General features: G+C 42.2%; 1 protein-coding gene across 2 annotated transcripts in view; it reads left to right on the forward strand.

The window, feature by feature from the left end:
* Positions 1-4,681: 4,681 nt before the first annotated feature.
* Syap1 (synapse associated protein 1) overlaps positions 4,682-26,424 on the forward strand; it is a 31,980-nt gene continuing 10,237 nt past the window's right edge. Inside the window, exons 1-5 of one of the 2 annotated variants that reach the window (XM_037198836.1) lie at positions 4,682-5,081; positions 5,477-5,595; positions 5,812-5,878; positions 9,584-9,657; positions 23,771-23,910. In XM_037198836.1, the coding sequence (XP_037054731.1) occupies positions 4,886-5,081; positions 5,477-5,595; positions 5,812-5,878; positions 9,584-9,657; positions 23,771-23,910 (596 nt within the window). In that variant the 5' untranslated portion in view covers positions 4,682-4,885. The remainder of the gene's footprint in view (positions 5,082-5,476; positions 5,596-5,811; positions 5,879-9,583; positions 9,658-23,770; positions 23,911-26,424) is intronic. The other variant, XM_028887764.2, reaches the window with a different exon arrangement.

Genomic DNA, 26,424 nt, shown 5'->3' on the forward strand with positions numbered 1-26,424 from the left:
ATAGGAGCCATGTTTACTGCTGAAGCTCTGGGAAGTTGTTGGGTCCATGTTGTCACTATGTAGCACACCTTCTGCTGCTCATAAACCCCATTTAAGTGCTTGGTAGCAGAACCTCTTTTTTTTTAAAGATTTATTTATTTATTATGTATACAGCATGTATGACTGCAGGCCAGAAGAGGGCACCAGATCTCATTACAGATGGTTATGAGCTGAGAATTGAACTCAGGACCTCTGGAAGAGTAGTCAGTGCTCTTAACCTCTGAGCCATCTCTCCAGCCCCGCAGAACCTCTTAAAAGAGCCATGCCTATCTTTAACACTAGTACCGAGCCAAGGAAGCTGCCTCTTAAAGGAGCCATGCCTCTGTTTGTCACTAGTATTGAGCCTATCCAAGAAAAGATTGTAGCTGAAAGTTTTCCTATGTCCCACCCAGTCCACAGCCACTCAGACCCAAGTAAACACACAGAGGCTTATATTAATTAAAACTGCTCGGCCGTTAGCTCAGGCCTACCACTGACTAGCTCTTACACTTAAACTCAACCCATTTCTGTTCATCTATATGTTGCCACATGTTCTGTGGCTTTACCTGTGTGCTATTATGTTACATGCTGCTCCCTGGATAGCAGGCTGGCGTCTCCAGACTCAGCCTTCCTCTTTGCAGAATTATCCTTGTCTGTTTGTTTATCCCACCTATACTTCCTGCCTGGCTACTGGCCAATCATCATTCTATTTATCAACCAATCAGAGCAACACATTCACAGCATACAAAGTGATATCACCCATCAAAAAATGGTTATCAGGAAGCTGATGTTGGGCTCTATTTTTGGGTGCTTAGAATCTTTTTTTAAGCTCTCCAGTCTTATGTAGATGTAGGTGCCAGTTATTTGGGCACCATATATAGGCAGAGTTTCTCTGTGTCCCAGAAGCTTCTCCCAAATAACCAGACTGAGACTTATTATTAATTATAAATACTCATTCAATCACTCAGACTTGTTACTAGCTAACTCTTACATTTTAAATTAACCCATATTTCTTATCCACACTCTGCAACATGGCTTAATACCTTTTTTCACTACGACAAGTTCATCTCTTTCTCTCTGTGTCTCCTCTCAATTCTGAGAGACCTCTCTTCTCCTTCTTTACACTCTCTTTTATTTTGCAAGTCCCTCATAACCTCTACCTGTCCAGCTATTGGCCAGTCAGCTTCTTTATTAACCCAATCACAGTGGCACATATTCACACAGTATAAAGGAATATTCCACACAGGGCATCATTCTACACCAAATATCTAGAGTCTGAACTTGGAAAATACGTTTATCAATTCCTTGCCAGTTTTCCCTGTTTGAAATATTATTACAGAAAAAACAAGAACATAAAAAAATAAACATTAGCCAGGCATAGTGGTACACACCTTTAACCCCAACACTAGGGAGGCAGAGACAGGTGGATCTTTGTGAATTTGAGGTCAGCTTGGTCTATATAGTGAGTTTCAGGACAACCAGAGCTACATGGGGAGACCCAGTCTCAGAAAAAAAAAGTAGACATAAAATTAAAATCAGTCAGCATCAGCAATTCCAAACCCAAGGACAGGCTTGTTCATTTATATCCCCAACCATTTCCCCACTTCTGGGAGTAGTTTTTTAAAGATTTATTTTATTTCTATGTATATGTGTGTTTTACCTGCCTTTCTGTGCACCGCATACCTGCCAGGTACCTGTGGGGGCCAGAAGAGGGTATCAGATCCCCTGAGACTGAAATTACACATAGTCATGAGCTACTAACACATGAGTGCTAGGAATCAAACCTGGGTCCTTTGTAAGAGCAGTCAGTGCTCTTAACTACTAAGCCATCTCTCCAGAGCTTTTGGTATTAATTTGAAGCAATCTCTGACCATGTTTTCATTTTGTCCTCCAATACTGCAATATGACTTTCTAAAAGAAAAGAACTTCTTTGGCAACCTATACCCACAGCCACATAATAATACCATTACTGGTAGCACACGCCTTTAATCCCAGCACTTGGGAGGCAGAGGCAGGCAGATCTCTGTGAGTTCGAGGCCAGTCTGGTCTACAGAGTGAGTTCCAGGACAGCCAGAACTACACAAAGAAACTCTGTATCAAAAAAATAAGAAATAAAGAAAGACAAATATTGTATGATTATACCAATTTCCCCTCCTCCATGTACTGAAGTTTGAACCTAGGGCCTCCTTCCTGCTAGTCAAGAGATCTACTATTCTAGCATTTGCAGCACTCCAGCCCTGAACATTAATATCTACAGTAGGCAGGTCCATAGAGATTAAGTAAATTGATGTTTTGTAGAGGTTTACATGAAGAGAACGGAAGTTGTATAAGAATTTTAGCTTACAAGATGGAAAATTATGGAGACTGGTTGCAAAGTAATGTGAATGTACTTTAATCCTACTGAATTGCTGACTTCAAAATAGTTTATGGTAAATTTTGAATTTTGACTACAATTTAAATAGAATCTCACAATTCTTTGATCTCATTAGCTCCTTAAGCTCCAAATTGCCATCTATATAAGTATCATAATCTTTTTAAGTATGTTTGCTGAATTAGTATCCAAATAAAATGCACAATTGTAGAGTGTGGGCGTGTAGCTCAGTTGGTAGAATACATACTTAGCATGAAGAAGGCACTGAGTTTGATTCCCAGAAGCAGATAAGAAAGACTTGGTGAGGAGGCTGGAGGTGCTGGTGCACACCTTTAATCCCTGAACTCGGGAGGCAGAAGCTGGTGGATCTTTGTGGGTTTGAGGCCAGTCTGGCCTACAGAGTGAATTCTAGGTCAGCCAGAGTTACACAGAGAAACTCTGCCTTGAAAAACAAAACAAAACAAAGAAAACAAGAGAGGTGGGACTTGGTGAGTGTGGCAGAGAGTTCAAGACAATGCCAGACTGGGTCACTTGAGAGCCTATCTTGACAAAACAACAATGAAAAAAGAAAAAAACAACTTACTGTGTAACCCTGGCTGTCCTATGTAGACAAGACTGGTCTCAAACTCACAGAGATCTGCCTGCCTCTGCCCCTCAAGTGCTGGGATTAAAGGTCTCACCACACCAGGCCTTGAAACCCTGTCTTTAAAAAAAAGAAAGCACAAATATCCAAACATTTTCTTTTCTTTTAATCTTTATTACATTTTATTTACTGTATGGGGGTGCAGGGCAAACACAATACATATTATGGTACAGGTGTGGCAATGAGAGGACAAGTTACAAGAATAGGTTCTTCTCCCATGTGAGTCCCAGGTCAAGGCAAGGTGGCAGGCACCTTTACCTATGAGCCATGTAATCCATCAGCGTTTTATATTCTGTTTCCCTCATTCTTGTGTTTTGGAAAAGGGTCTCATGTAGCTCTGGCTGGTGTTGAACTCAAGATCCTCCTGCCGCAGCTTCCTGAGTGCTGAGAGTACACGTATGTACCACTATGTTCAGCTAAGTTCTTTGTGTGCGTGTGTGTTCACATTTTGCTGTGCTGGGCATGTGTTTTATCACTCTACCACTGAGTGACAGTCCCAGTTCTCTAAGCTACTGTGGAAAATATTTTCAATTATAATTTTTGTGTGGGTAGCGACAGAGCATGTGTGGAGGTCAGAGGACAGACAACCTTTAAGAGTGAGTTCTCTCATTACATAGGTACCAGGAATCAAACTCGGGTTGACAATCTTGGTGGCAAGTACCTTTACCTACTAAGCCATCTCACCTGCCCACTGTAAACCATTTTTAATCTATACATACTCCACCCCAACTTCTTGCTGGCAATTTTTTTTTTTTGCTTGCAATTTTTTGTTTTCTTTTCTCCTTTAGGTTTTTTTTTAAAGATTTATTTATTTATTTATTTATTTATTTATTTATTTATTTATTTATTTATTATGTATACAGCATGTATGACTGCAGGCCAGAAGAGGGCATCAGATCTCATTACAGATGGTTGTGAGCCACCTTGTGGTTGCTGGGAATTGAACCCAGGTCCTCTGGAAGAGCAGTCAGTGCTCTTAACCTCTGAGCCATCTCTCCAGCTCCCAGGTTTGGTTTTTTTTGTTTGTTTGTTTGTGTTTTTGTTTTTGTTTTTCGAGACAGGGTTTCTCTTATGTAGCTTTGCGCCTTTCCTGGAACTCACTTGGTAGCCCAGGCTGGCCTCGAACTCACAGAGATCCGCCTGGCTCTGCCTCCCGAGTGCTGGGATTAAAGGCGTGCGCCACCACCGCCCGGCTCCCAGGTTTTTTTTTTTAAGTGTTGTTGTGCTTTTAACACAAGGTCTTATGTAGCTCAGGTTAGCCTAAATCACTATGTACTTAAGGCTGGCCTTGAACTCTTGATCTTGCTTCCTCCAGTTCCCAAATGCTGGGGCTTCGGGTATGAAACACTGCCCTCAGCTTGGGTTACTTAGGCTCAGGAGGTGACTTTTCCATTTCCAAGGGGCGGGGGGGGGCGACTGGGGGTAACATGGTCCAGCTGGAGCTGTAAAGGCGAAGCTGTCACTTCGAGGCAATCACTAATTAAGACCCGGTAGGACAAGCCCAAAAAGATGCTGTCCAAATGCTCATAAAGCTGGGGAAAGAGTAAAAAGGGCAGAGACGGGGCGGGGCTCGGCTGGGAAAGCCCTTTAGCCTTTTGCCCCTTTTCCACGCGCACCCGCCCGACGCCAGAATGGGCGGAGCTCGGTCCGGATGTGACGCAAGCGCGGCCAGCTGAGGGGCCATAATAGAGGGTAGGGTCAGGGCGGCCTGGCACCGGCAGTGTCGCTCAGGCTGCCGGCCGGTCGGGAGCCCTCAAAGAGCCGCGGTGTCAGGTCGCAGGGCAGTTAGCGCTTTTGGGTGAGGAGACCGTGGCAGTGGCGGCGGCGCCGGCGGCGGCGACCCCTCGGGCGGCATGTTCCGAGGATTGAGCAGTTGGTTGGGCCTGAAGCAGCCCGAGGGGGCGGCGGCGGCGGTCGGAGAGCCGCCCAGCGGGGACGAGCTGTCTGCGGGAGACGCGCCTCCTGAGGAGCACCCCGAGCAGCCCACCCAGGAGGAGCCGCAGCCGGCCGAGGACCCAGAGCTCCTACACCAGGCCAGAGGCCTCGGAAGTGAGTCCCCTCCGGGACGCGAGGGCGGGCTGGAAGGGGACGCGGGGATGCCGGTGGGTGAGACGGGGTCGGTCCTCCCGGTCATGGGCGACGCTAAAGTATCACCAAGCCGTCAAGTCGTGTCCGGGATGTCCCTAAGAACCTGTCGCTTTCTATGTGGAAAGCCCAGGCGCGGTAAAGCGAGCAGTGTGCCACCGTTTTCAGGGTTTTGACAAACAGTTGGGTTTGTTCAACTTGCCAACTTACACTTGAATCTCCACCTCCGTCTCCCAGTTAGAGTTGGTTTGATTTTGGTATCCAAGAAGGTCCTTGAGCAGAACTCCCTGCAGATACTGTTGGGAAGGTGTGATAACCATTGTACTCGAATGAAGCACAGACCTTTTTTTCATTTACAGATTATTTGTTTAACTTTGCGAGTGCTGCCACAAAGAAGATAACAGAATCTGTTACTGAAACAGCTCAGACAATAAAGAAATCTGTGGAAGAAGGAAAAATAGACGACATCATTGATAAGGTATAATTAGAAAACTTGTAAAAGGAGGAATTTATGAAAGTTGTAAGTAGCTAGTGTAATCTCATTAACGCAAGTAAAATATAGTATGCTGATGGAACTTTTTTAGAATATCTTTCTTGATTCTTGGACATACATGTACCCATGTAGCTTGACTGTAATTCTTACCTAATAGTAAACTTCAAAGTAATTTGACTTTTCATGTGTTTTTTCTAACAGACCATTATAGGGGATTTTCAAAAAGAACAGAAAAAATTTGTTGAAGAACAACACACAAAGAAGTCAGGTATGATATAGGTTTGTTAGTTTCTCAGTCAAGTTGTGTGTGTGTGTGTGTGTGTGTGTGTGTGTGTGTGTGTGTGTGTGTCGGTTTGTGGTGCTAGGGATCAACCCCTGGTTCTTGTACATACATGCTATGTATGCTAGGCAAGCACCGCTGCTGAGCTACAACCCCAGCTTCCCTATCAGGTTGTATTGAGCGTTTATTATATGCTGAACCTATACTAAGGCTCTAGGAATACAAAAAAATGTCTAATACTGGGATGGGGCCCAGTGGTAGAGCATGTGCATAGTGTATACAGTTTATTTTATTTTATTTTTTATTTTATTTTATTTATTTTTATTTTTTGGTTTTTCGAGACAGGGTTTCTCTGTGTAGCTTTGCGCCTTTCCTGGGACTCACTTGGTAGCCCAGGCTGGCCTTCGAACTCACAGAGATCCGCCTGGCTCTGCCTCCCGAGTGCTGGGACTAAAGGCGTGTGCCACCACCGCCCAGCGTGTATACAGTTTATATGTACAGCTAGGCATAGTGGCTGTAATCCCAGCACTTGGGAAGCTAAAGCAGGAGAATTGCTATGAGTTTGAGGCTGTACTCCCAGCCTGAGCTACATAGTAAATCCAGGCCAGCCTGGGCTACAAATTGGAAAAAAAAATTTTAATTAAAAAATAGTCGAATGTGGTGGTGCATACCTTTGATCTCAGCACTTGGGAAGCAGAGAAAGATCAATTGCCGAGAGTTCGAGGCCAGCCTCATTTACATAGTGAGTTCCAGAACAGCCAGGTCTATGTAGAGAGACCCTATCTCAAAAAAGAAAAATACAAACACACACACACACACACACACACACACACACACACACATTCAGTCTTTGATATGTAAAATTAAATTTAATAAATAAATTTAAAAAATGAAAAAAAATTCAGTCTTTTACTGAGCATGATAGAGAAGAGGGTCAATCAAAAAGACCAAAGCCAAGCCAGGCCTGGCAGTGCACACCTGTGATTCCAGTGCCCAAGAAGCTAAGGCAAAAGGATTGCCAGGAGTTTGAGAGCTGGGTTAGCAAGACCTAATCTAAAAACAAAAATAAAAACAAATAAAAACCTAGCTGGGACCTGTAACTCCAGTGTTTGAGAGGCAAAGGTAGAAAGATCAAGAGTTTAAGCCAACCTCAGCTACATAGTAAGTTGGAGGCCAAACTGGGTTAAATGAAATACTGTCTCAAAACCAATCAATAACTAAAACACTGTCATCAGCAACAAATAGCCTATGTTGTCAGAGTCTTCTTTCATCTTCTTAGCTAGGGCGGCAGCTGTGAAAGGGGTAAGACTTCTAGCCTCTGCATTGCAGGTAAGGATCCCAATGTTGACAGCTCTTTGCAAAAAGCCATTTTAACATTGGTACCAACTGTTTTTCATTGGTTTGTTTTTGAGGCGGGGTTTCACATAGCCAAGGCTGACCTCTGACTTGCTGTGTAGTCAACAAGGACCTTGAATTTCATCCCTCCTCCCTCTGCCTCCCAAGTGGTGGCATTATAGGTATCACAATACTAGGTTTGTACAGTGCAGGGAATGGAACCTAGGGTCTCGTGCATGCTGAGCAAGCATTCTACCAACTGAGCTGCTATATCCCCAGCCTAACACTAACTGTGACCATCACCTCATCACTGTGTATGAGGCGAATGTGGAACTATCTCTTTACTTTAGAATGGATTGCTTTTGGTCTGACATGTATTGGGGGTTAGTGCAGTTAGAATCTGCTATAAAGAGCAGATGGGTGCTTGAGTGGAGTCCTGGATACCCTTCCTAATCATATCTAGGTAAGTGTATGTCATCTTGGTATCCTCCGCATTCAGCTTCTAACTGTTCATTGACAATTTGATTCCAGCCCTATCATTTATTGCCTCTAATTTGTCTTTTACGTTGGTTTCACTCAAGATTCATTCTGTCTCCCTTCCCCCACCCCCTCCTTCCCTCTCTTATTTTTATTACCTTTATTTACTTCTGGCCTTTGTGTGGCAGAGGACAACTTCCAGGAGTGTTTTCTATCCTTCTACCATTTGGGTTCCAAAGATCGAACTCATAGCATCAGGTTCGCAGCAAGTGCTTTTAACAGCTGAGCCATCTCAGTAGCCCTTTCTATTTATTTTTATTGTTAATTATGTGTATGTGTGATAGGGGTATGTTCCTCGGATCTGGAGTTGCAGGTAGATGTGAGCCACCTGACAATGGATGCTAGGAACTGACTCTGGGGCCTCTGTAAGAGTAGTATGGCACCTGAGGAGGTCAGAAGAAGGTATCAGATCCCCCAGGAACTGGAATTTCAGAAAGTTGTGAGCCACTACATATGTACTGGGAATCGAACCTGGATCCTCCCAGAAGAGTAGCAAGTGCTGTTAACTTCTGAGCCATCTTTACACTTTATCGTTCAGTCTTAAACCACTGAGCCATCTCTCCAGCTTTTTATTTTTATTGTTATTTTTATTTTTAAGACAGGGTTGTACTATGTGACGCTGGCTGGCCTGGAACTTGCTGTGTAGTCCAGGATAGCCTTGAACTGATAAGAGTTCTGCACAGAGACCTGCCTGCCTCTGTCTCCCAAGTGCTAGAATTAAAGTGGATCACCATGCCCATATTTTTTTTTTACAGCATCTCACACTATAGCCTAGGCTGCTTAGAACTTGAAGCAGTTATTTGCCTCAGCCTCCCAAGTACCAAGATTACAAGCATGCACCACCATGCCTAGAGACATAATACACAAATCTAACACCTATTCATTTTGCTACTTGACCCAATGATGTCCTTTATAACATTTCCCCCCAGAATGTAGCTAAGTCCAAAAACTAGTTGAAGATATGACATTATATTCTGTCATTTCTCTTAGCCTTCTTGAGTCTGGAATGCTCTAACAACGTTTGTCTTTTTTTTTTTTTTTTTTTTTTTTTTGAGATAGGGTCTTAGACAGTCCTGACTGACCTCATATTTGCTATATAGTATGAAGTTGTCCTTGAATTCCTGGTCTTCCTGACTCCACCTCCAAGTGATGAGGGTGGACTGTTCCCCTCTTAATAGACTTTTGTATATTTGAGCTTTGTCTGATAGTTTCTCATGATTAGAATAGGATTGTCTATTCTTGATGTTCTGTCCTTCTTGAAATAACATGTTCAGGGACCCACAGTGTGTTTCTCCCCTACTCTTTGTGAATCTGTGTGTCACTTTGCACATGTGGAGGTCAAAGGACTCTTCCACCATGTAGTCCCAGGCATAGAATTCAGGTCTTCAGTCTTGTGGGTATACACCTTTACCCACTGAGCCATTTTGTGTGCCCAGGGATACTGATTTTGATTATCTAATTAAATTGTTGTCAGATTTCTATACTGTATCATTCAAGTGGAGTATTTGTTGACCAAATACATACATGCATAAAGCTTACAAATTAAGTCTGGGTATTACAGTGAATAGTCATATTTTAAGTGGTTTTGTTAAAACCTTCCTTTTTTAAAAAAATGACAGATTACAGTATAACTGTTGTAACCATGTAGTGCCTTCAGAGGCCAGAAGGTGTCAGATCCCCTAGAACTGGAATTAATAGGCAGTTGTAAGCTGCCATGTGGGTTCTGGGAACTGAACCCAGGTACTCTGCAATAGCAGCCAGTGCTGTTAACCACTGAGCCATCTCTCCAGCCCCAATAACCTTTTTTTTCCTCCTGTATAGAAGCCGCTGTGCCGCCATGGGTTGATAGTCACGATGAAGAAACAATTCAACAGCAGATTTTGGCTTTATCAGCTGTGAGTACCCTGTAAATACCCTGTATAGGTAACACTTTTCTCCTGTCATAGTACATCTCTGTTCATAGGACTTTCTCTTTAGCTGAATTCTTTTCCTTTTTCTTTTTGTTATTGTTTTTTGAGACAGGCTTTCCCTATCTAGCTCTGGCTGTCCTGGACCTTTCTCTGAAGACGAGGCTAGCCTCAAACTCACAGAGATCCACCTGCCTCTGCCTACCAAGTGCTTGGATTAAAGACGTGTACCACCACTGCCTGGCAGAATTCTTTTCCTTATGTATAATTTTACATGCTCTTGTTTGGTTTATTTGGGTTTGAGTTTGTTTTTTTGAGACTGGGTTTTGCTATGTAGCCTAGCCTGACCTTGAACTCACTATGTAGCCTAGGCCAGCCTACAACTGTCTTCCTGTTTGAGCTTCCCTAGTACTGAGGTTACAGGTGTGTAGCACCATGCCAGGCTTTTACAGTTTTGGTTGGTTGGTTTGGTTTGACTTGAGACAGGGTCTCACTACATAGATAGCTCTGGCTATCCTAGAACTTACTGTATAGACCAGGCTAGTCTTGAACTCACAGATATTGCCTGCTTCTGCCTCCTAAATGCTGGGATTAAATGCATGTGCTACCACATTTTTTTATAGTTTTTAAAAATATTTTTGAGGCCAGGCAGTGGTGGCACACACCTTTAATTCCAGCACTTGGGAGGCAGAGCCAGGCCTGGTCTACAGAGCGAGATCCAGGACAGGCACCAAAACTACACAGAGAAACCCTGTCTCCAAAAAAAACAAAAAAAAAAATTTTTTTTTTGAAATTTTAAGAACATACATGCTAACTTTCATGATTTTGTAGTAACTTCCTGAATTGTTTTGTTTTATTTTTGCAGTACTGAGTCAGACATGCTAAATAAGTACTTTAGCACTGAGCTGTATCCCAGCCTTTGTTCTTGTTGACTCAATGAGTTTCATTAGGATTGCTTACAGGAGCGTGGTGAGAAGTTATTTACAGGAACATGACCAACTTACCAATGGCTATACCACTAAAGAAAATGTGTTTAGATCTTCAGGCAGGGGTGGGGCCCTATGACAGTCTCTCACTGATCCATGACCTTTTTTTTTTTTTTTTTGTGTAGCTCTGGCTGCCTTGGAACTGGCTCTATAGACCAGGCTGGCCTCGGACTCACAGAGATAAGAGATCCATCTGTCTCTGCTTCCCAAGTGCTGAAATTAAAGGCCACCTAGCCTGACCTTTTTTCAAACTTTGAGTTAGCTTATACTTTTCTTTTACTACATTAAAGTATAGCCTATTATGCCAAGTCATTGTTTCAGCCTTAAAAAGATAGAGGCTCATACCTGTAATCCTATTACTTGGGAGACTGATGCAGGAAGATTGTCACCTATTTGAGGTTAGGCTGGGCTATATAATGAGGCTGTTTCAAAAAAGGAAGAGATTCTTTTATATGATTTGATAATCTTTGAGCTATAGTAACATAGGAAGTTTTGAGGGAGCAGTGCATTTCTTGTGAATGAAATGATTATGTTCCTTATTTTCTCTCTACCTACATATGTTGTATTGACATTGATATAGACAGAATTCCATTTACTGGCCCACAAAACTTTATCTCAGGACTTCAGGAAATGTAACTATACCAGACAGCAGTTGAGAGAATTCTAATTGGTCTTAATAATAAAAACCCAGAGTCAGATAGCAGTGTAAATGCTGAAAGATCAGAGAACTAAAGGAGCAGCCAAAGTCACCTGTTACCTCTCCAAATCCTCCTACTGAAAAGGGCCAAGCTTCTGTCTCCACCTGCCTTATATTTTTCTCTCCACCTAGCCATATCACTTCCTGTCTATCTGTATAGACCTCCAGACCTCTATGGTTAACTAATGGCTAGCTCCACCCTGTGATCTTCAGGCAAGCTTTATTTGTTAGAGCACAAAAAAAATCATCACATTTCCCCTTTTTGTCTAAAATAAAAAAGGTTATAACTAATATAAGAGAAACTATATACAATAAGTACAATAACTATATACAGTATATACAGACATTAATTACATCAACGTCTAGTCATAAACATTTGACAAATTCAGAGAAAATACTCCATTATCTATCCTATCTTGGTGAGTCCAAAGTTTGTACCTAATTCACTTTCTATTCTAACTTGCATTACCAAAACTATCTTTTAATGACTATCAACCTTATACACTTTACACCTCTTTAGTGAATTTCTTTTCTGAAACTGGTAACAAGGAAAACTATAACCATAAAGTCTTCAACTCCATCAGAGACCCAAGAAGGAAATAATGTTACCTGATTAAACAGGAAGTACAAGCAAGCAACTTCCAAAAAATGTGAGAAATGACAGAATTAGCTGGCTGCCTGGACCCAAGGTTCCTCTATAACGTTGGGGCATCCACCTTCAGCCCACAGGCCTAGAATATCTCTGACAGATTTATCTGTGAAGCAGAATTTTTGAAGGATTGTCCCACCTTGTCTTGACAAAGTTCTGCGGTCACTTCATTTTCTGTCCTGCTTGTCCAATTTGGACAGCATACTGTCAGCAGTCAAGGCAAGGGCAGTTTCTTGCCCAGTGGCTAACTTTTGCCACAAAGAAAGTAAACTCCATATGGAGTTTCTTCAATGTCCATCATCTTCTCTGAAGTAGATTTGTACAGCCAGAAGCAGACGTGTCTCATTCATTGTCATAAAAAAAAAATCTATGTTATTAAAACATTTTAAATGGCATATTCTATAGCTCTCTGAAGTGTTTGAAAACAACCCGTATATCCAAAATATATATCTGTTTGACCTTGAAAACATAACTAACCTGACTACAAGTTTGATTGTTATAAGTGACTAACTACTAACCTGCATTTCTTTATTATCCTAAATAGTTGGTAATAATAATTTTCAAAGACTAAAAATTTGCATTACATCATTAAATGAGCTGTAGAGGTATAATACCTTGAACAAGAGTAGAAATATATGTAGAGTATGTTCTAACAAAACTAATCTCAAATTTGTATCAATATATAAAGATCTGTATAAATGTAAGATATTTAAAACAAGTAGTTGCTTTTAAAAAGTAGATTCAGTAATCTACCCTTTTATCCTATCATATCTATATCCCCCTTTTTTTTTCTTTTCAAAACAAGAACCATGACTCTAATCTCCTTTGTTCAGCTTTTTTCCTGACCATTACAGAAAACAACTTGTAACCAATCACCCTAAACAATAGCAAATATCTATAACCTATTGAAAGATCAAAAACCGCCCACCCCACCTCTTGGTAATGTTGGACATCATGTTCTTAAAATTACTTCCTGCTGTCTGGGGGCAATGGCATCTTTGGGGGATCCTGAAAAGAAAAATTTGGGTTAATTGTCAAGTCCTGGGAGAGGTAGCTTTATCATTTGCTGTCTAGTCTCTGTGTAATGGGAAAGTGCAGGGCTTGTCTCAGGTCCTGGCTAGAGTAGTCTGTGAGGCTGGATTGTCTCAGTTAGCCACCTCAAAATTGTCCTGAGCAGTTTGTAGTCCAAAGCCTATCTTTAGGTGGTGTTTTTCAGTTTAGTGGTGTTATCATAGTCCTGGTGGAGTCATCATTGTGGGGCCCCATCCTCCTTTTGAAGACTTCAAAGGTCACTGTTAGGTATGGTCATGGTTCACTGCAGAGAAACATTTTAAATGTCATATGTAGCAGATCTCAAAGAGGTTAAAGGATCAATATTTGTTATGTACATCCAGAGTACAAAAACTTAATTCCTAGTTACCTGATAGAGACTCAAACCTGAAATCATGTACAGGAAGCTAGATGAAGTCTTTTTCTAGAATTAGTACTCTATATGACCATTAATATCATGACCACGTGTGGCACGCTTTAATAGCATCGGAGCAGAAGATCTCTGTGATTCGAGCACTGGTACAATGACTAGAAAGCGCAAAGCTACACAGAGAAACCCTGTCTCGAAAAAACCAAAAAAAAAAAAAAATATATCATGACCAAATGTTTAAAATATATATTAATCTTACAGATTTTGAGATAATATTAATACCTTAAGAAAAGCTTCAAAGTGTCAAAATAAAACCAAAGGATCATAAGATTAGAATAGAATAGTCCCTAAATTTGTTTTTTCTTCTGTCCCATATCAGGTGGCTCTTCTGACATGAGACAGATTTTGGGTTTTACTTTAACAATCATGCTTGGGTTTAGAGAAGGAGAAAGCCACACTCCAACTCCAAAACCAGTTTTAATTTTCAATTGAATTGGGACTACAAAAGGACCATCTGCATTATGTGTTTGTAGAGAACAGCAGAAACAATCATTTGGGAAGATATATGAAATTTTATCCTGTTGGAAATGTGATATACCAATAGGCCAATTTACTCGTTTTCTTGGGACATTTTCTCTGGATGATTTGTTCCTTTTCTTCAGCTGTCTCATTTGTCCAGTGGTCTTCAGATTCCCTAGCTGAGTGCCTTCATTCTCCTGGAAAGACAAAAACAAAACCCTTCTGTTGCTAAAGTTTTCCTGGTTTGGCTCAGATCCCACAGCCCTGCGGCTGGCCACTTGGACCCAAGTAAACACACAGAGACTTATATTACTTATAAACTGTATGGCCATGGCAAGCTTCTTGCTATCTAGTTCTTATATCTTAAATTAATCCATTTCTGTTAATCTATATGTCACCATGTGTTCCTTGGCTTTACCTGTTGCCTTTATATGTTGCTCCCTGGATGGCAGGCTGGCATCTCCTGACTCAGCCTTCCACTTCCAAGAATTCTCTTCTCTGCTTGTCCCACATATCCTATACTTCCTGCCTGGCTACTGGCCAATCAGCATTTTATTTATCAATCAATCAGAGCAACACATTCACACCATCCCCAGCACCCTTCCCCAGCCCTAATTTTGGGGAGGTTCCCTTATGGCAATTTATATCTGATCAAATGAAAAGCATTTTTTAGTCGTATAAGTTAGTTTAAATTGGATGGTCACACTGGTCTGATCAAATGAAAAGCATTTGTTAGTCATATAAGTTAGTTTAAATTGACTAGTTACACTGATGCACTGTCACCTCTTCTAATTAAGAGGTCTCTCTTGTTCAAATCTAATCTTTATCAATTTTGATTTATGTTTTCTCCTGAAATTTTTGTTTTATTTTCTAAAGCTGTTCTATCATCCAGAGCAGTATGTTTTTTTTACAATAGATATTAGGTCCTTTAATTGCTCTGGAAAGGAGTTTTCTCCATGATGACAGAAAACAACTGAACGGAATTTGACATGGGGGCCTGCGAGAGGCCCCTCAAGGCATTTCCTGATGGAAAAGAAATACCTTGACTGTTGCTTGTTGATCTACATTCATTTGTCCAATGTCTGCTGTTGCCACACCTTCTGCATACTCCAGAAGGAAGGGCATTCTGTTTGGATTATTCTTAGAAAAAAAAACATTGTTTCTGGAACACCCTGTTTACAATCCCTTTTTAAGTAACCTTGTTTACTGTAATTAGGACACCTGACATTTCAATTTTTCTTCAAACCTCTAGAAATCACCTCTCCTATCCAAGCATTATCATGGTTATGAGATTCAATATTAACTATATCTCCAATTCATTCCTCCAAGGGTGCTGATCTTGCATTTATCGTCCTAATCACCTTTTGCATTGTGCATTAGCATTTTCAAAAGCCAGAGATTCAATTATTATTTGTGTAGCTTCTGAATTTGGTGTCGTTCTATTTATTGCTGAAGTCAATCTTTGAAAGAAATCAGTGAAGGTTTCTTTTGGACCCTTTATAACTTTAGTGAATGACTCAGTTTTCTTTCCTACTTCTTCAATTCTGTCCCAAGCATTCAAAGTTGCTGCATGGCATAAAGCCATGGTGTGTTCATAATATAGAGATTACCTATGTACATAAGTATAATCTCCCTCTCCAAGAAGTTGGTCATAGGAGATTTCCATACCTCTAGCCCTACTTTGTTGTTCAATGGTCTTAGCCTCATCTTTCCACCAGGTCCTCTGCTATAATTGAGAACCAGACGTCAGGACTGCTGTAACCAAGTATAGAGGACCATCCCCTATACTTATTTACCCCAGGACTCTTGAGAAATGAGGGATAAGAGACTTAGTTAGAAATAAAGAGAAGAGAAACAGAAAACACAGGATAGACTTGGGTGGGCCTGGATCCTTATCCACCGGCCCAGAACTTTATTCCAAAGGTCTATTTATAACAATGCCAAGGGGTGGGGCAAAAAGTCTTCCCTCTTGCTAGTTACAGTCACCTGGTACCCAAGCCCATGGTCCAAACAACCTCTTATGCAACCTGCTGGGTACAGCCACTAGGAAACCTAGTGGGCTCCAATAGGTCCCTCTTGTTTTTGTTTTGTTTTGTTTTTTGTTTTTCAAGACAGGGTTTCTCTGTGTAGCTTTGCGCCTTTGTAAACCAGGAACTCACTTTGTAGACCAGACTGGCTTCAAACTCACAGAGATCCGCCTGCCTCTGCCTCCTGAGTGCTGGGATTAAAGGCGTGTACCACCACCGCCCGGCAAAAATATTTTTTTAACTAAATATACTGAGGAATATTAACACTCCCCCTTTTCTTTAAAAAAAAAATTCTATTTAAACAGTTCCATTTTTACATAACAGTTCCATAAGCAGTTCATAAGTCATCATTGTTGATAGAGTCTATATGCATAAGTAAATTCAAACTGCCCCATTGTAATGAAATCATTACTGTCCATTTTATTTTTTAAGTTCAAAAATTCAAAAACAGTTTTGGTGCCATTCCTAAAAGTTCCTTTGAGTGCTCATAGTCAGGGCCTGGCTTGTCAGCTGCCCTTGAATCTGTGTAGAGCTGTCAAAGTTGTAATGACTCTGAAGCAAACAGTTCCAAATGCGAAAAGTTCCATAACCGAGACTTTTCAGTTCAAGCAAGTCTCTTTAAAACTTTCGTTTTCAGCTACTGCTATGCTTTGCAGTCTGTAGCCTTCCGGAACCAGTCCCGGACCAAGCTAGAGAGCTTCACCTCATAGCCACACCGGCTCAAGGCTCCTTCAGCTGCCATGAGCTGAAACTGTGGCCTTCCCACAGCTAACCCCAGCTTCGGGAGGAAAACCCATTACCTGCACCATTGACAGTCCAAGTGCTCAGCAAACTGGGTCCCCGGAATCCTCCATACGCTGTCGTGTTGCATGGCTGCCTCACTGCTGGAAGCTCGGGCTGCAGTCGGTCTCAGCAGTTCCCACAGAGTCTCAGGCTGGCTGTTTAGCTTGGAGCACTCGGCAGTTCCATCTTGTCTCAGCTGTTTGTCTGGCACTGACACCGCTTCTCTGGTCCTGGAAGCAGTCTGGTCTCTGCCAGCTCCACTGTTCATTGATGTTGTACTCACTGTTCATCTTTCCCCGAGGTGACGCAAACTGCTGGGCTTTCTCTGCCATTTGCCTTTCTCACGGTATAGCATCCCAAAGGTTGCAGACTCTTGCTGTTCACCCTTCCCGCAGCGCAGCATCTCTGCAGGTATTTCCAAACTGCTGCTTGTCCTTAGCCTCTCTTGTGGCTTGGCTTGTTCATTTTTCACCGTGGCTTTCTTTCAGTAGAAAGCTTGTAGACCCTCCTGCATCTGCCACCTGCATGGCGTTGATGCCTTGAGGGTCTCAGCTTCCGAGACCCTCTGGCTGCTATTTTCTGAAGCCGCCAGTCTCTGGAACTGTTTCTTGTTATTGGTGGCTTTCTGGAACTTCCAAGTCCATAGTCTACCATGAACATTGCTCTCCGCTTCCAGGTTGAAAAAAACCTCTAAATTATTTTTTTCACCATATCCTTAAACCTAAGGCCTCTATATTCTAAACCTACATTTCTCTGACTCAGTTTATACTAAATCTATGACCTATTTAAACCTACATTCTATAGGACTAAGACTGCCTAATAGACTACCTTAAATATTCTTAAACTTATATTTACAACTATTTCTTACAAGCTTATTATTGGACTACCTTAGATAGGACTACTTTATAGGTCGACTTTATAAGCCTTATCTTTTATAGATAGAAAAGAGACAGAGAGAGAAATTGATCTATAGAGAATTCTAACGCTGCAGCCTTGCGGTATTTCCTTCACTGCCTCCCTATACACCCGAGAATAAAATACCATTGCCTTCATTTTTCAATTCATTATTAGCATGCCTACACTCGCAACACCCCCTACAGTCCTTTCGCCAAGTCCCTGGTCCCTGTTCGTGGTACCATCTGTAGAGGACCATCTCCCACATTTATTTACCCTGGGACTCTTGAGGAATGAGGGATAAGAGACTTAGTTAGAAATACAGAGAAGAGAAACAGAGAAAACACAGGATAGACTCAGGTGGGCCTGGATCCTTATCCACCAGCCCAGAACTTTATTCCAAAGGTCTATTTATAACAATGCCAAGGGGTGGGGCAAAAGTCCTCCCTCTTGCTAGTTACAATCACCTGGTACCCAGGCACCCTCTTGTGTAGTCCTGCTGGGTACGGCCACTAGGAAACCTAGTGGGCTCCAACAACCAAGTCTGTCCAGTCTTGAGGGATAATTCTATTACAAGTTGATCATGAGTTTAACATCTGCTTCACAAAAGGTGAATGTATGCCATGTAAGACTATCACTTCCTTGAATCTCCTTAAATCTAACATTTCCACAGGAGTCCATTCAGCTCATACTCAGCCTTAGGGATATCTATCATTTAGCAGTTCCTGTAAGGTTACCGGATAAATTAAGGTTGGCTGTTTGGAAACCTTAGGCTGTTCTTCTCTAACCTTATAATGCAACTCAGATTGGCTCTCCTTTAAATCCCTCTGTCTGGGTCTGAATATCTCTATGATCTGTTTTGATAAGTTTTTCTAAAACTTACATCTTGGCACTCATTAACCAACTTTTTTAGTGATAAAACAAAAATGATTAAAGCAATAATGTTTATAATTGACATTACATAAATCTCATCTAAATTATCTTTTCATTTAATTGTTCCATTTTCAAACTGGAACAGACACCTAATTCCCATTTTTTAATGTGAGGAAAAAAACTCTGATTTAACTAATTCTACCCTTTAAGAATTCCCAGTTGTCTTACCAAATCTGCCAAAGATGATGATTCAGATGACAGTGAAGTGTGAGGCTGACTGCTGCTTCATAGAACAGTAGAAGCCTGAGCAGGTGTCAAGGCAGCTACCTAGTATAGCAGCAGCCCAAAGAGGAGCTCCAGGGAAAGCCCACAACCCACCAGGAGAGGCAAGCTGCTGTCTGAAAAATGCACACGAATTTTGGGGAATAAACACGTGCAGCAAGAACTGCCTAAAAGCAGAGCTGGCTGGTGTTGAGGGGCTAACTCTGGCAGCATATTGAGCCCATGGACTTGTGGAGTTTATTGCAGAGAAGCTGCAACAGAAAAAAATCCCAAACTTGCTCAGAGGCTTAGGGAAAAAAGAAAGAAAAACCTAGCCAGCAGGGTAGTGACTCTGGCCACATGCAGCTTCTACCTGTGCAGGTGGCTGCAAAGCCACAGGCAAGTGGCTTTCTCGTGAATTCATGCCCCACATTGGGTGCCAGATGTAGCGCCAATTCTAATTGGTCTTAATAATAAAAGCCCAGAGTCAGCAGGGTAAATGCTGAAAGATCAGAGAACTAAAGGAGCAGCCAAAGTCACCTCTTACCTCTCCAAATCCTCCTGCTGAAAAGGGCCAAGCTTCTGTCTCCACCTGCCTTATATTCTTCTCTCCACGCAGCCATATCACTTCCTGTCTGTCTGTACAGACCTCCAGACTTCTATGGTTAACTAATGGCTAACTCCACCCTCTGATCTTGAGGCAAGCTTTGTTAGAGCACAAACAAAATATCACCACAAGCAGTGATGTTGCAGAGAACAGTTTCAGAAAGAACGTTCCCATACTCTTTATCTTCTGAAGCTCCCAGCATGACTAAAGTGTAGCTAGTGCTTTTATCCCTGTTGCACACTGAAAGGGCTGAGATTCTAATGTTATGCTTACTTATCTGTATTTCCTCAGAGAGCAAAGGCCAGCTTTGATGAAGGCATGGCACATGACTTCATGAATCCATATTTTCACTATGCTCAATAGTTTTCACTAGCCGGCGTTGGGCACGCTTTATCTAGCACTCGGAGCAGGCAGCGAATCTCTGTGAGTCGAGCACTGGCTACAAGTGATTCCAGAAACGCAAGCTACACAGAGAAACCCTGTCTCGAAAAACCAAAAAAAATAGTTTTCACTTTTGTTTACTTTTATCTATGTGGGCATTAACGCCTGCATATATGTCTATGTGCTACATGTATGCCTGATGCCTTGGAGGCCAGAAGAAGGTGTAGGGTCCCCTGGAACTGAAGTTGCAGGTAATTATGAGCCTTTATATAGGTGCTTGGACTCAAACCCAGGTCTTCTGGAAAAACAGTCGGTATTCTTAACTGCTGAGCCAACTCTCTAGCACTTCCCCCACCACCTTTGTTTTTGAGGCAAGGTATTATAGCATAGCTCCAGCTTGCTCCGAACTTAGATATCTACCTGTCTGTGCCTCCCAAGTGCTGGGATTCAAGGCGCATTTTTGGTTTTAACCTACTTTTTCTTTTTGTGAAAAATTTTATTGCTTTATTTATTTATTTATTGTGTGCATATACACATCACAGCACATGTGGAGATCATAGTATAACATGCAGGGAGTTGGTTCTCTCCTACCATGTGGGTCCCAGGGACCTCTGATCTATCTTACTGGACACTCTTTATCCTAACCCCACCCACTTTGGCACTAGGGATTGAATTCATGGCCTTCTGTACTATTTATGTACTCTATTATCACTGAGCTATACCACCAGCACCCCTACTTATTTTGGTTTTTTGAGACAGGGTTTCTCTGTGTAGCTTTGGATCCTGTCCTGGATCTTGCTCTGTAGACCGGGCTTGCCTTGAACTCACAGAGATCCACCTGGCTCTGCCTCCCGAGTGCTGGGATTAAAGGCATGTGCCACCACGCCCAGCAGCACCCCCACTTCTATTGTTTTTTTTTTTTTTCTGGTAAAAATTTGTGAGTCTTCTTGGCTTTTACCTCCTCTACAGGAAAGCCTGGACAATAGTCATTGAAATAATTGTACTTATGGACCAGAAACTCCACTTATGGGAATTTCTTCAAAGATAGCATTTTATGGGCCAGTAAGATGGCTTAGTGAGTAAAGAAAACTCTTGCCTCACAAGCCTGGTAACCTGAGTCCAATCCCTTGGACCCACATAAAAGATGGGAGAGAGAACCAAATACACAAAGTTGTCCTCTCACCTCTGCATACAAGCTGTGTCACAGGGGTATGTGCCTCTATCTCCCCAACACACTAATGATAAATAAAATTGAAAATTTTGAAAGATCACTTTACAAAGGAATAAAAACTCTCCTTTTTTAGACATAGCATCTTATTCTGGAACTCAGTATATAGCCCAGGCTGGTCTCAAACTCTAGGCAATCCTTCAGCTGTAGCCTCCCAAGTACTGGGATGACAGATGTGTGCCATTATACCTGGCTTTCAGAATTCTTTCCAAAAGGTTAGAAACTATTTAAATGACTATGGAAACAAGTCTGGTTTAGTAACTTATGGTAAGTTAGTGCTCATTTGATTTAGCCCTCAGAGCCAGAAAGTTGTTCATGACCTTGAATGAAAAAGGAAAGTCAGCTTTCATGCTTGTCATCCCAGCAGTCAGGAGGTGGAGGCAGGAGGATTAGGAGTTCAAGGTTATCCTCCAATAGGGAGAGAATTTAAGGCTAGACGTTGCTATAGGAGACTGTCTTTAAAACAAAAAATTGGGACTGGAGAGTTGGCTCAGTGGTTAAGAGCACTGGCTGCTTTTTCAGAGGACCCAGTTTGATTCCCAACACCCACATGGCTGCTCACAAGCATCAGTAGTAACTCCCAGTCTCAGGATCTTACACCCTCTTCTGACTTCTGCAGTCAGCAGGCATGCATGTGGTGTACAGACGCAGATGGTGGTAAACCACCTGTACGCATAAAAAATTTTTTAAAAAGAGAAAAAAGGGTTTTGGGTTTTGGTTTTTATGTATCTTTTTAGGTATGAGTGCTTTGTTTGCATGTGTGCCTGCAGGCCAGAAGAGGGCACCAGATCCAGATCTCATTACAGATGGTTGTGAGCCACCGTGTGATTGCCAGGAATTGAACTCAGGACCTCTGGAAGAGCAGCCAGTGCTCTTAACCACTGAGCTGTCTCTCCAGACCCGAAAAAAGGTTTTTGAAAAGTGAAAATGCCTTATGTATCAAACAAGATCTTTTTAAAAAAACATAGTGCTAGCTAATCACAATGTATGGACTGCCTGCCTTCCTATTTATGTGAAATCTTACCTGCTGTACTAGTCAGGATTCTCTAAGGCACAGAACTGACAGATTGAACAGACATATTAAAAGTAGATTTATTAGACTGGCTCTCAGGATGTGGTTCAGATAGTCCAACCGCTGTCTCACAATGGAAAGCTGAGAATCTGTTAGTTGTCCAGTCCACAAGGCTGGATCTTTCTGCAGTTCCTGTCTGGCGCTGCAGTCGCAGAAGGTTCCTGAATATAGCTGCTGGTCTTCAGTCTGCACTGGAATCCTGAAGAAGTTGGATTTAATACCAGCTACAGCAATAGGATAGATGAATTTGCTGTAGAGAGTGAGGGCAAGCAGGCAAAAAGCAAGGTTTCCTCCTGTATCCTTTTATGTGAACTGCCAGATTTGGGGTGGGTCTTCCTAATAATGTGATTAATAAAATTCCTCACAGCAGTGCCTAGAAGCTTGGGTTTCGTTGGTTCCAGATGTAGTCAAGATTAGCTACCACACTTGCAGAGGCACCAGGTCTATTGGAGACATAGGTTCAGAAGAGTGTTACATTGAGCCAGAAGTTGTCTATAACTAGTAGGATTCTGTGTTGTGTTGTTTTACTTTGTTGAGTTTTTGTTTTGAGGCAGGCAAATTTAGTTCCAAACTTACTAGGATAGCACAGGCTGGCCTTGGACTCATTCTGCAGCAGAGGCTGGCCTTAAATTTCTAAGCCTCCTGCTTCTACCTTCCAAGTACAAGGATTACAGGCATTTGATCCCATACCTAGCTCTTAGTCCTAGGATTCTTCATTCCGTGCTTTTCTTAAATGTTTTTGTGGTGTTTTTGTTGTTTTTTCTGTTGCTTGATTTTTGGTTTTTAATTTTTATTTTATATGTACAGATGCTTTGCCTCTATGTACATGTACCACTTCCATGCAGTGCCTGAGGAAGCTGGAAGAAGCTGTCAGGTGCTCTAGAACTGGAGTTATAGACATTATGAGCCAGCATGTGGATGCTGGGAATTGAACCCAGGTCCTCTGGAAGAGCAGCCGGTGCTGTTTACCACTGAGCCATCTCTCCAGCCCCATCTGCTTCCTTCCTTCCACTCTGTGGATCCTAGGGATCAAACCCAGGTCATCAGGCTTGGTGGCAAACACCTTTACCCACTGAGCCATCTCACCAGCCCAGTTTCTTATCTTTTTGAGACAGGGTCTCATGTAGCCCAGGCTGACTTATAAACCTCCATATAGATGATGCTAATTTTGAAGCCCTAATCCCCTGGCCTCTACCTCTCAATTGGTGGGATTATAGGCCTGCTGCACTGTGCTTGGTCTTGAGTTGGAATGTGTCTAATAGCTTTCACATACCTAAAGGTGTCCAATAAAAATAAACATGTTTAAATGATTTTTAATTATGTGATTTCAACCAATTGGGTGAACTGTCTGGCCTCCTGGGAGCTGCTGTCCAAGTAAATGTTACAAAAACACATGGAAGGATGGATTGTTCTTTCTCTTTTAAGTGAGCCAGTCAGCGACTGCTCAGTGGACCTTGTGACTGAAGGCTTGGTAAAAATTGAGTGGCGCACGCCTTTAATCCCAGCACTCAGGAGGTAATGACAAGTGGATCTCTGAGTTTGAGGCCAGCCTGGTCTACAGATTGAGTTCCAGGAAAGCCAGGGCTACACAGAGAAACCCTATTTCAAAAATAAATAAGTATATCAAATCCATGATACATTATAACCTATTAATTGCATTTTGTGATTCCCCCCACCAATTTTTGCCTCCATTTTTCATCACAGGACAAGAGGAATTTCCTTCGTGACCCACCAGCTGGTGTGCAGTTTAACTTTGATTTTGATCAGATGTACCCTGTCGCCCTGGTCATGCTCCAAGAAGATGAGCTACTAAGCAAGATGAGATTTGCACTTGTTCCTAAACTGTAAGCACCGTGTTCTTAGTCAGACACTGCTCAGAGATTTCAGTTTCCTAGAGGCTCTAGTTATATGCACAGTGCCAGAACCTTTTCGATGCTATCTGTTCATCCAAACAGGCCCTGTAGCCCTTCAGAGACCCTGTGTACTTGGCAGCATGCCCCAAAATAGAAGGGGAGGGTAGACTTGGCAGGAAAGTCAGAATGGGAAGGAGATGTGCTCTTTGGCCAAGGTAGAACATGTTTCCTTCAGAAATGACACATAGACCCAGATAAAATCAGATCTGTAAAGGCCCCTTGCCTTTTCCCAAAAATCCAGTGTTTTGTGTTCAGGCTCTGCAGCAGTTTGCAGCAGCTGTGTTCAGTTCTTTCTTGTGGTTTTTCTTCCACCAAAGAAAGGCCCTTCCCTACTCATAAAATCCCAGTTACCCTTTAAGCTTGAACACAAGCAGTAGTCCGTGATGCTTTGCCATCAGCCTGCCAGCAGAGGGCGGCCTTCCCTTCTGCAGTGTCCCTGCGGCTTTGTCTACCTCTGACTCTCATGCAGGGTTTTTGTTGTTGTGTTTGCAGTACTGGAAACTGAATTTAGGACCTGGCTCACACCAGGCAATGTTTAAACACTGAAATACATCCCCAGACCTCTTTTTGACTTTTTAACACAGGGTCTTACTAGCTGGTCTTGAAGTCACTCTATATCCTCAGCAGGCCTTGAAATTTCAATCCTCCTGCTTCAGGCTCTCAAGTAACTAGGTTTACAGGCCTGAGCTACCAGGCCTGGTTTTTATTATGATGATTATGATTGTCACTGCTCTTTATTTTGTTCATATTTTTTGAAGTCAGATTTCCAAACAGGGCTTGGCTCAGGACTATAATCCTAGCACTTGGGAGGCAGAGGCAGGAGGATGGTGAGAGCCAGCCTGGATCATAAGTGGAAAACCCTGTTTCTAAACAAAATAAAGGCGGGCATTGTGACTTGTTATCACAGTACTCAGGAGTTTGAGGACAGTCTGGCTTATATAGTGAGTTCCAGGCCAGCCTAAGCTATAGAGTGAGACCCTGTCCAAAAACGTAATATCAAAACAAACAAATAAAGCTGGCATTTTTCCTTACTTTATGAGAGTCCTCTTTTTAGAATGCTCTTATTCTTGTTTCATAGTTGCAAAATCTTCCTATTCCCAGAAGGGTACAATTTATAGTTCTCTCAAAATGTCTTTCTGTGCACTTTTCCTCAGAAACTTTTTGGGACTCTGCCTTCTGGTTGCAGGCTCCCCTCCCTTGTCTTTTGCAGTAATGACACTCTACTGATGGGCTTCTATGGCTGAAGAGACTTAACTAGCTGTAAGTAGGTAGCTTCCCTGCTAGAGGACTCTTCAACCTCCTGGCCAGCTGCAGGCAAGACAAGAAGGGCCTGGCCTGACACCGACCCGTGTGCAGGCTGTGCCCTGTGGCTTTAGTATGGCATCACAGCCCCAGTCTCAATTGTACCAGGCGAGCCTGTACCCCATGGATCTATCTCATGGGAAGGGCAGGGCAAGCTGGGAGAGAATAGAGCCATCTCTCCACTCCTCACAGGCACCTGTCTGCAGGCCTGCTTCTTGCTGGCCACCCAACAACTCCACACAGTACATTGTTGTTTGCCTGTTGACTTTTCAGCTTCCACTGTCTATAGGATTTATCTATGCAGTTCCTCTTCTGTCATTTCTAGTGTGTTTTCAGAGGGACTATACGTGAGCTCATGTTCATTATACAATGTCTAGCTGACCACATAGGGATTTTGACAAGCATTTCGTGGTCCTTGGGACCATATGACAGCTCAAGTCTTTTGTCTATATGAGAATACTACTTTGGCAAAGTTCTTCTAGTCTTGGGAAGACAGTTATATAGAACCTTTTCTTTGTGTTTTCTTCTATAGTAAAACTCTTCTTTCCATAACTATCAAAATACTGGTGGCAAATTCCTTTTTATTGTTGTTTAGCTTTGTTTTGTTAATGTTTTTGAGACAGGCTTTCATATAACCCAGATTGGCCTCAGACACCATATGTAGCTGAAGATGACCATGAATGCCTGATCTCCTTCCTTCACCTCCCACAAGCTGGGTTTACAAGCACATACCACTCGAGACAGTCTTACCAAGTTATCCTGGCTGGCCTGAGACTGTGTGATCGACCAGGCTAGCCAGCCTCAATCTTTCAGGGACCCTCCTGCTTCATCTTCCCATGTGCTAGGTGCTGGGATTGGAGGCATGAGTCATCACAACCATCCTTTTTTTTTCAGACTTGTTTTTCTATATACCAGGCTGCCTTCAATCTTGCTATGGAACCAGTCAAGGATGACTCGAACTTTTGATCCTCCTTCCTCCAACTTACTCCACAATCTAAGTGCTAAGATCAATTTCTGCAGTTTTACATCTCTCTTCCAAAAGAAAAGTATATATAATATAGCTAAAATCACATTACAAATTTTATCTTTAGACTGTAGCTAAAATAGCTATTTATAGTTGAGGATATAAAGAAACGTACCATC

The sequence above is a fragment of the Peromyscus leucopus genome, chromosome X, assembly GCF_004664715.2.
Source record: "Peromyscus leucopus breed LL Stock chromosome X, UCI_PerLeu_2.1, whole genome shotgun sequence".
Classification (NCBI taxonomy): Eukaryota; Metazoa; Chordata; class Mammalia; order Rodentia; family Cricetidae; genus Peromyscus; species Peromyscus leucopus.